This window comes from Sinohyriopsis cumingii, chromosome 5, assembly GCF_028554795.1.
Source record: "Sinohyriopsis cumingii isolate HCF-2022 chromosome 5, ASM2855479v2, whole genome shotgun sequence".
NCBI classification, from domain to species: domain Eukaryota; kingdom Metazoa; phylum Mollusca; class Bivalvia; order Unionida; family Unionidae; genus Sinohyriopsis; species Sinohyriopsis cumingii.
Genome location: NC_142965.1, coordinates 52665910 through 52676193, shown reverse-complemented (window position 1 = coordinate 52676193; position 10284 = coordinate 52665910). Strand labels below are relative to the sequence as shown.

At 37.3% G+C, this 10284-nt stretch overlaps 1 protein-coding gene across 1 annotated transcript in view; it reads left to right on the top strand.

Annotated features, from left to right (window-relative positions):
- The first annotated feature begins 6370 nt into the window (after positions 1 to 6370).
- Positions 6371 to 10284, top strand: part of LOC149799169 (uncharacterized) — a 145903-nt gene continuing 141989 nt past the window's right edge. Inside the window, exon 1 of the mRNA XM_089958148.1 lies at positions 6371 to 6625. Coding sequence (XP_089814274.1) covers positions 6476 to 6625 — 150 coding nt within the window. The 5' untranslated portion in view covers positions 6371 to 6475. The remainder of the gene's footprint in view (positions 6626 to 10284) is intronic.

The following is a 10284-nucleotide window of genomic DNA, read 5'->3' as shown; positions in this document are numbered from 1 at the left end:
CTTCGTTTCCGCTATTTAATATAACAGATACAACCCCGGAAAACTTATCAGTTGAATGACACCATGGATACGTTGTAAATATTTCAAATTTTGCAGCACTGAACACAGACAGTCTGTACAAGCCAGTGACTGTTGCGGTATATTTGACAGTTTTATTTTGCTGAGACCATGTTGCGAATCCAGATGATACCGTGTATACAATGTTGGTAATATGCCCGGGAGTTATTCCGGCTGAAATTTTAATCAAACTGGCTTTATTGACGATCTCAGGAATCTCAGTTACGACATCTTCGAGTGTTTTTTTAGTTGTGTCTAGGTTAGTTTTGATATCAACGAGTTTTATGTCAACGGCGTGCGGAGTACCAAAGAATTTATCTATGGATTCATCGGTTTTCTTGAAAATTTCTTCGAAATCTTCCAAAAGCGCCTACGTGAACGTCATTTTCGGCCCGCAACGTGGATAATTTACCATCTACGGTGTTGTAGTTGACGTCAACGTATTTATTTGTTACTGCGTCTGCGTCGGATGTTGGATCTGTCAAAACTACTATCTTATTTCCGTTCATGCTGAGTTCACCTGTCATTGTGTCGCCGGTGTTTCTTACACGATTAGCAACACTTGCTGTAATTTGATCTCTGATGGTTGTAAACGATACACTTGAATCCCTGATTCTACCGCCGTCAGTAAACACAAGGATGTTATCCGTGACCGCACCGAGTACTCGTCGAATTATATCATTCCATTTGATATTGCTTGTTTTTAGTTTTCCGTATCGGTCCTGAAAAATAACAACCTCATCTGGGTCAACTCCAGCGAGGTTCATAATATCAGCGAGTTCATCTTTTGTCGCGTACTTCGACAGATCAATGTCATCGGACTTTTTCTTAACTGTAGAAGAAGATCTTCTTTCGTAAATATCAACCATTATATAAGATCTAAGATCTGTTTAAAACGAATTGGTTGCTTGTATAATCATGCACGACTTTATGTGGCGGTTTGGATGATTTTGATATAGCGTTAAGTACATTAATTACTTCACGGCCGCATATTGGCGGATCTGTCATTGTTTGTGTGGGTAGCGTTGAATACCAAATTTGCGCGTGAAGTGGTGCAACATGCTTGATAAACTCACGCGGTGGAGCTAACCCGTATGAATCAAAATAAACGATTCCACGTGGATCAACCGCGTATGATACCCAATAAGTACCGGGTCCTGAATTCGAGTAAAGATTAATAATACCTGTTTCGAGTTTGTTTGGTCGGTTCGGTAATTGATCTCGCATAAAAACACCTCTGAGGTTTGTTATTTTTAGCTGTTTAGCAGCATCAAGTAAATCAAAATTTGATGCTGGAGCGTCTAACGAAGTGATCCTGGAAGCCTCAGACCTCTTCCCCAACGAGATCCCGGTAATCTTAGGCCGCGTCCCTTTTTTATATCCATTTCCTGTTGCTTTCTTTAGAGCCATTCCAGCAGCGGTTCCAACAGCACCTAACTCGGCTGCTTTTGCTACGGCTGGAGCGGCAGCACCTATTAACGCTGGAATAGCCGCGAGAAGTGGAAAAATACCACCGGTTTTAACTGAGTCTTTAATCACCTGTTTGTGATTGTTTAGCGCCGTTGAAATGTTTAAGTTGACATTCTGATAATGATAATTTATTTTGACCACCCGTGATCTGATCTCGCTTTAGTGATATTTTCACTGCCACCTTCAAGTAACATCGCTTTGTCACTGAGTATAACCGCGATTGCTCTGTAGATACCACCACCTGGCAGGTCAGTAACACGAGCTCGAAAGTGTATATCAACGACAGATTGCTTGGATAAATCAAGATGTTCCAATGAAAAGTAATAAATCGGATATAATGTTGAAAAATCTAGTTGTGATATTTGCAGCCCAGTATCCACGTTTTGATCACGTCCCATAAATGACATCAAACGATGATATGGGCGCGCTACGTGATTTTGACCAAAATTTAACAATATATCTTCAGCTGGTTCTTGATGTCCATTTATCCGCAAGGAAACTTCATGAACTCCAAGTTTGTCAAATATCATATGTGAATGTTCTTGACTATTCGTCCGATCATTATTTTGCAGCGCAATAAAAATATGTCGTGGCGCAGAAACACCTTGCTGTGATGCTATATTCCATGTAAATAAACCATTAGCATTATTTTGAGCAGCATCTGTGGTTACTGTTAACCATCATAGCAATGATTTACCGCCTTGATCCGTAAAAGAGAGTAATTTTTGTTCTTCAGCAATAGATGGAATCATTACTGGCATCCACAATGAAAGCTTCGTTATATTTACTTTACCATCATTAGCAACACCTCGCCAGATTGCATCATTATCGTCACCTTTTCTTGCGAGCACAACTGTGTGTTTGGCTCCAAAGATGACCTTTCTAACATTTATGCAAAATACAAAGATGTGAGACAATGGAATTGCACATGGAAAATTTCTATTAATTTCTGACAACGCTGCTCGGCGTGTTGCAAATCTTAAGTTGTGAGTTGCATTAACACTTCCTATAATATCAAAAGCAGCACCTGGTCTGGCTGCATATTCGGGACCATCAGCAACTGGTTGTGAGTCAGATGCAGTACCTATTTTAATATATTGAACATGATCAGCGTTGTTGGTAATGTCCTTGGCAAACATCATTGTTGGACCGGCTGATCTTGTGTAATCATCAGAATATCTCGCTAGACCAATTATTGTTGTAGCAACATCAACATCATTCTGAATTGATTCAATATTTTTTCCATCAATCATGTATGTGGCGCTATTAAACAGTGCCATAATCCTGTTGTTGACAAAACCAACTCGGTCATTGACGCCGTAGTTAGTATTATCCGCCTTTACAAGTTAACCTTCTACTTCAATAAACGCCTCTGCGGGCAAGAAATATCTACTTGTATCCTGAACCTGTAATTCGATTCTCCCCCGCTGATTTGGTTGTCTTGCGTCATAGGAATAAAATTGATAATGACGTACTGATTCATCTTTGAGGACCGGTGCATCCATGTCAAATGCTGGGTCGGACATACGCTTGAACATTTTATTATAATTATCAATTTTCCAAATGGTGATCTAAATTATCGTTGTCTGACATGAAGACACTTCCCACCATTAAATTTGCAGTTATATTTCTTTCTGCTTCTTCAGATAATTCCGCTAGCTTTTGATTTGCGGTTTGATTTATTATTTTACTGACATTTGCGGGCATAACTTCAGTGCTGGCCGGTTTCATTGGTTGCTGCTGTTTTCTTCGTACTAATCGAGCTAGTCTGTCCTTGACAGTCGAGAACGCTTTACTGGCAAGATTACCAATAGCGCCAGGAATTTTATCACGAACAGCCTCAATAGCCTTCATCCCTAATTGTTTTGCAATCGGTATTGCTTTTGGAGCCATCCTTCTAAATAGACCCTGAACAACATCACCAAGTCCATCTCCGCAAATTGCTTTGTAATTTGGCATTCGTGAGTTTACTACCCTGACCATGATCGGTCCACGTTGAACAGTGTGTATAATCATTTTTATATACTGATTAATTAATTGTTTAGTCGCTGTGATAATCATCAGCAATTTCATCAATAAGGGAACGATAAATGCTGCGATCCATAATACCACCTTGAAATAATCTTCGACAAATATCAGATATTTCATTAACAATTTCTGGTGAGTTATTTCCGGCACGTTTTCCTCCAATTAGTATTTCTAGTCTTTGCACGTCAGAAATAACACTGTTAGGACAGGCAATAAGACCACTTCCTTGAGTAACCAAAGGAAAACCACTTCCTACTGCACTCGGAGGATCATCATCATCCTCCCCTGCCAACATCCGTTCTCTTTCTTCTGTTGTTTTCTTAAATAGTCTTAAGGGTGATTTGTTTTCTTTTACTTTTTTAAGTAGCTCCTCAGACCTCTCAAGTTCCGACATCAAACTTTGCTGCGTTGAAGAAGATTGTTGTTGTTCTATTTGTTGCAGAGGTGGAGGAAGTTGATATGAAGGTTCCTGCTGGGAGAGTTGTTCTTGTTCTAGTTGTTTTATTCTCACTCTATAAAGTCTTTTTACTTCTTTATCAAGATTTTTGTATTCTAGATCCCGGGCTTGTTTTTTTTTTTTTTTTTTTTTGTTTCTATATACGCGATATATCCATTTAATAAGATTATCATCACTTACTTTTTCATGACGGGGTTTTAAAATATCAGATTTATTAAAAATACCTAATAATATTGTTTCGGGTAATTTTTCTCTTTTAGTATTTCTAATATCTTCAACAAAACCTTCCCTAAATCTTGCAATCAATTCTAAGTTTTCTCCTATTGGTTTGGGTTCAGATGCAAGTTTTTTTCTCACGTCGGCGACTTCAGTACGAAGTTTTCCAATATTTTCAAGTATTTCTTCATCGACAGGTGGAGGTTGAGCTGCAGCTATGTCAGTTGGAAGGTCTCGTAAAATCTTTTTTGTTTTCTTGGTTCTTTCTGCTATTTTTTTAGTCTGCGCAGCGGTTTGTTCTAACGGAGGAAGTAAACTTTCGGTAACTTTTGTAACAGGTTTAAATAACCGTTCTGTGCCTTCTGCAAATTCCACCTGTGTTTCTTGACGTTCTTGCAATTTTTGTCTAACAGAATCACGAACAGGAATACATTTCTTTATTGCTTCTAGTCTTTCTCGAGCTAATCTAGCAGTGTGAGATTCACTAGCCGGTGGCATTTATTAATATGATGATGATTTAATTATAGCAGCAGAGGGGGCGGGACCTCAGGTTGGTTCGTTTTTTTGTAATATACTCGCCATTAACAAGTTTTTAGTTGGAGAAATAACATGGACTAACCTAGGGACTCTTTGAGAGAGCCTCTGTAGTTAGTTATTTTGATTTTTAAGGTTATTAATCCCTTTTTTTTAGGAGGACTTATTTCGGTTTTTGGACGCTTCCAAAGTCGGTCTGTTCGCCCCCTCTGCTGCTTCACACCGTACAGTTTCATAACACGTCACCATTGAAGCTAATGTTGGCACGTGTATATAAAACTGGTGGAATCACGTGACCTAACTATGACGCTAGATGGTGTTACAAAGCCCGCTAACATTTAAAAACAAGCATAAACTTTAACGAAACGAAAATGACTCTTCGTGTGTTTTCTCATTGCAGTCTGTGTGTTCGGTCTATATTTAACGTCATTCAAATTATTATCTTCTAAAGCGGATTTTAGAGAATCCCATACATTTGTAATATCTTGGTTATTTACGTCACTTCAATGACGTCACGCACCTGGGGGGAGGGGGGTCCCACATTTGTTACGATGTGTGACGAGGGGAAGGAATTTGTTTAAAAAATGTGTGACGGGGGGGGGGGGATTCGGCCAAAATCGCATGACATCATTCATGGATGGCCCCTTGTGTATTAATGCGTAATATTTATCTAGTGTTAAAACTGAAATCACCAGGGCGTCTTAAATGCATCCGCCAAATTTACTTAAGACGGAGACAATGTTTCAGACATTCTGTGGGATTACTACTGTGATAACCCTAAATATAAGTTGGTTGAATTTCAATCGGGTCATTTGAATGACCCCCCCCCCCACCTTCTAAAACTACCTTTTCTGTTGTTCGTTTCCTGCCGTTTATCACAATATTGGAATTCTCGAGCACTTGACTAGTACAGTAATTACGCATTTACTTTGTATGCATAATAAATATATGTCCAGCTGTGTTGTCATATCTTATAAAGATTGAGAGAGAGAGAGAATGTCTTTCTTATTGATAATATTGATACTTTCGACATTAACAACATCCATGTCGTTCAACCAATTAAACAGCGCTATCTGACTCACTCGACAGGACGAACGATTCAGTTTTTATCCTATTACGCCTCTGTCTTTAATAGCGAAATAAATCCTTTTAACCAAACATTTTTGTTCGAAAAATATATATTTATAACCAATAACACGTCGAAATGTATTCCTAAGAGTTCCAAGATTCATTTTGAGAGATTCTATGATGAAGCAATTAGTCACTTTTGAGGCAAAATGAACGATAGGACCTGAGTAACCAAATCATTTTCCCTACCGGAACCGGGCATCAAGTCTGCTGTGCCGCGTAGGTCGAAATTATCAATAAATACCTTCTCTTTGGCCGTGAGAAGAAAATATGCCTTAATATTCCAGTCCTCATTGCACAATGAAACATCAACATTACACTTGATGGGACAGAGGTACCACGTTTATTAGCATTTTTTTTTTTTTTTTTTTTTTTAAATTTTAAATATATTATATTATATCTTTGTATACTTGTTAAATAAGGGAAATTACTCTTGAACGAACATTTGTTTATAAAGGGAAATTACTTTTGAATTGGGTCTTGGATGTAACTGGTTCTCTCAGTGGACTTCCGGTTGTTGATACGTACGTGCTCTGAAAGACGCTATTGATAGGAGGGTTAAAGACGTTGTAAACCTTTGCTTCAATGAGTAAAGTAAAGCGGAAAGTAACTGTAGAGACAGGGAAGTCTGTCCCTGAAGATTCAGATGGCCGTCGGAAGCCGAGTGTTTTTGAGCGCCTTGGACCTGGAACGGCGCCACAGAGAAGATCCTATGCGGAAGATTCCAACTCAGATGTAAGTTTCCTAATCCACCTCATTTTGAAAACAGCTCGTACAAAATTGCATTAACAAGCATTAACAAATACATGCCTGTAGACTTTAACACAAATTGCTTTGCATCCAGCAGGAATAATAATTGATGAATTTATTAGCACTGCTGAAATTTTAAAATAGTTCGTTCCACACGGCATCTCAATTTTTCTTGTCTGTAACTCTTTAAATTTTCAGGTCGGCGTCATTAAATGTGAAAGTGCTCAATTCGTTTCACACGAACTATTTAAAATGAATTAGGTACTTTCACCTGTATTTAATGATGCTGACCTGAAAATTTACCGAGTTACATATTGGAAAAAGCTCGATGATGTGCGAAACAATATATAGTCCTTCACACCAAACGCTTAGTCCTACAATGTAAGACGTATCAGATGTTATTTTTATTTTAGTGCTCCTTCTTACTACCCAAATATTGGCATTGTATAGCGTGTTCCAATGTCTGTTGACATCGGAATGAGTAGTCAAATTTTCAGGAATATCTCACACACTTGGCAGCCCATATCGACACTCTTCCACAAATTGATATGTAATTAATATACTTACTATGCTGTTTTATATTGGTGGAATCAAAATCTGACACTAGCAAATGGACGCATTTTCATGGTCCATTGACATACATTTGAATGTGACAGTAGTCAAGGTATGCCGAAGTAGGTTCATGTAGGGGATATGTTTCTTGAAACGGTGCTTAAAGTTCCAATAGGCATAATATCTTTTCATTCGTTTCAGTAAAGAATAATATTTCAGCTTAATCCGATTTTGGCATTCCAGGCTTTCATTGCTTTCCAACCAACTGAAATGTAGTCCGTTTCTTTTGTGAGAATTTGAATTTATTAGGTAGAAGACATCAGAGTAAGTAAAGTCTGACTAAAACATTATGACTTTACTTTGTAGACAAGCGTTGTTATTGGGTGCCAGTTGTGTGAGATATTCCTGAAAATTTGACTTTTGTTACGATGTTAGTCGGCATCAAAACATGCTACGCTTCCGCCGTTAGTTAGGCAGTAAGACCCAGATGCCCAAGACATAAATATCAGTGTCAAGGTATTACATGTAGGACTAAACAAATGCTGGCCAGTCCATGGAAACACCCCAAAGCACACAGAACCTTCGAAACACCCCAAACCCATGTATCACCTCAAACCCTCTCTTTTCGTAGAGATGGCATGGTTTAATTTCATAGTGAGTTCAGGCCACAGTCGGAGCCAAGTAGTCCCTATTAAAATCTAATTGTGTGGACTGATTGTGTGTCTCCATGTGAAGTATTTGTGATTGATTTGGGACTGATAAATTGTACAGTGGAATAATTGAGAAGGGTCTGTTCTATTATTTGGAGATGGCATTTATTTTTGCTATGATGGTAAATATGGTGTAAAGTTAAGGCGAAATGAGGCCTAAAATCATGGGTTGACTAACCTAGTGTAGAGTAGGAAACATAGTATTTGGTGTTTGAGTAGTGTATTTTAATGAAGTGAAGTACTGGCGCTACGTTATGAAAATGTAATAAGGAGAAACCATGTAGTTGTGAGGTTGGCATGTAATTGTTAAGCTGTGATGTAAATGTGTACTTGTGATATTTGTGGTCATGCATTGATTAGATGAAAATTTATAGTCTCAACATGATGGAATTTTCATTAGACAATGATTGTTGTTGAGAAGTCCTTGGATATAAGGCCAAAACAAATGGCTTCTAGCAGGATTCACACTAGGGTTGAATTTGCTTGGTAAAGAGACACCTTTGGCTTAGTATAATATTATTGTTGATATGCTTGGTGCATAGATAATGCATTACCCTTGGAAGGACATGTTCAGTATTTTCTGTCATCGCTTTCTAGTTGTCTGTGCCAAATTGCATGTTTTCAGAAAATCAGAGCTACAGATCTTTAAATTTAGAGTCCAATTCTGTAGCAACATGTTCAAGAAAGTCGTTAAAGATTTTGTATGAGGCATCTTTGTGAAGAATAGGCCCTTAGAAGATGTGATTTTCATTTGTGTCTTTGGATCTTGTATGTGTGGTTTTGATTTTTAATGTAGCTATGATAATTTCTCAGTCATATCGCTACGATGTCTGTATTGTGGCAGTTTATAGTGATGTCTAGCACTGGAGCATCATGCCACAGACATGTAGCATGATGTCCCACCCAGTCACTTATCTTGACACCAGTCCGACCAGTCCTAACACTAACCTCTTAATACTGAGCACCAAGCAAGGCAGCTGTTAGTACAATTTTGGTTCTTGTAAACAATTGTTCTGATATAAAAGCTGCCAAGATTAAACGTTCTGTCTATTCCAACTGGCTGGCACTTGATGTATTTCAGGAAATGTCCGAGTTCTTTCATCTGGTCTGCGGTATTAGAGATGACTGATGGAACTTTATATTTGTTATAAATAATTGTTAGAACTAAAGGAAGTGTTTTATCATTCGGATCCAATTTAATACTTTTAACAGTTCATCAGCAATGTTGGCCTTGTTTGACATGACTTTCTTATCCTTTATATGATCATAGTACTTTTTATTTCTGATAACTTCATAATCTGAGTTTTAAGGCCATGTCTTCATTTTCATTAAGTGCTATTTAAACCAACGAGGGAACACCGTAAGAAGTAAGGCAGCATTTTTCCATAATGGTTAATAGTTTCTGTCTGTCTTGATGAAATTGATTGAGATTATTGCTTTTGTGTTGTATTCAGACTCATCAAGGTATATGTTTTTTGCAAATCTCAAGCTTTCTTTTCTGTGTTGCAATGACTGATCATGCACCCTTTAACCTGATGAATATTGAAGTTCTACTCGGGAATCCAAATGGTCTCAGAGCGGTATATAATAGTTAAAGTCATTAATATAGTATCCAAAAACTCAAGAAATCTCATTTATATATTAAATTTGACATTCTACAAGACTAGAATGTGTTGAATAAGGTAAACATGTATTCGATTTCATATAAAATTACTTCGGACACAAAATTATGGTGGCTCCATTTTAGAATTAACCATAACATGCTGATTACATGTAGTTTTTTTAAATTCAAAAATTGGTTTTGTAGCTTCCAGTAGCAAGGAAGAAACAATGAAACATTTATTTTGCAACTGTTGTTGTGAAACATTTTTGGGGTCATGTTTTACATTTTTGTAAGAAAGGAGATGGGAGTGAATTTCAGTAGTTTTGAAAATCTTATTTTATTCGGAGATTTAAATGAATCATGCCAATCACATTTTGTAAATCTATTAGTATTATGAGGAAAACATTATACTTAGATGGAAATTTCAAAACATAAAACCAAACGAGCAGGAGCTCCACTTTGATTGAATATTTAATTTCAGATTTGAAGCTGATAACTCTGACGGTGGAGATAGAAAAGTACAGAATTATTTACCAAATGGAATCATGTGAAAACGTGTTTTATAGGGAAAAATAGTAGTGGTTATGAAAGTGGAATAATGTGATCACAGTGAAATGTTGACTGGGGAAATAATCATTTTTCTTGCATTCTTTTCCATACGTGTATCATCTAGGTATGCATATAAATGCGTATATGAATATTTTTTTATATGAATATGACTATATATACATGCTGTCATTTATTTTTGTAGAAATGCTATATTTTCACACACAGACCCA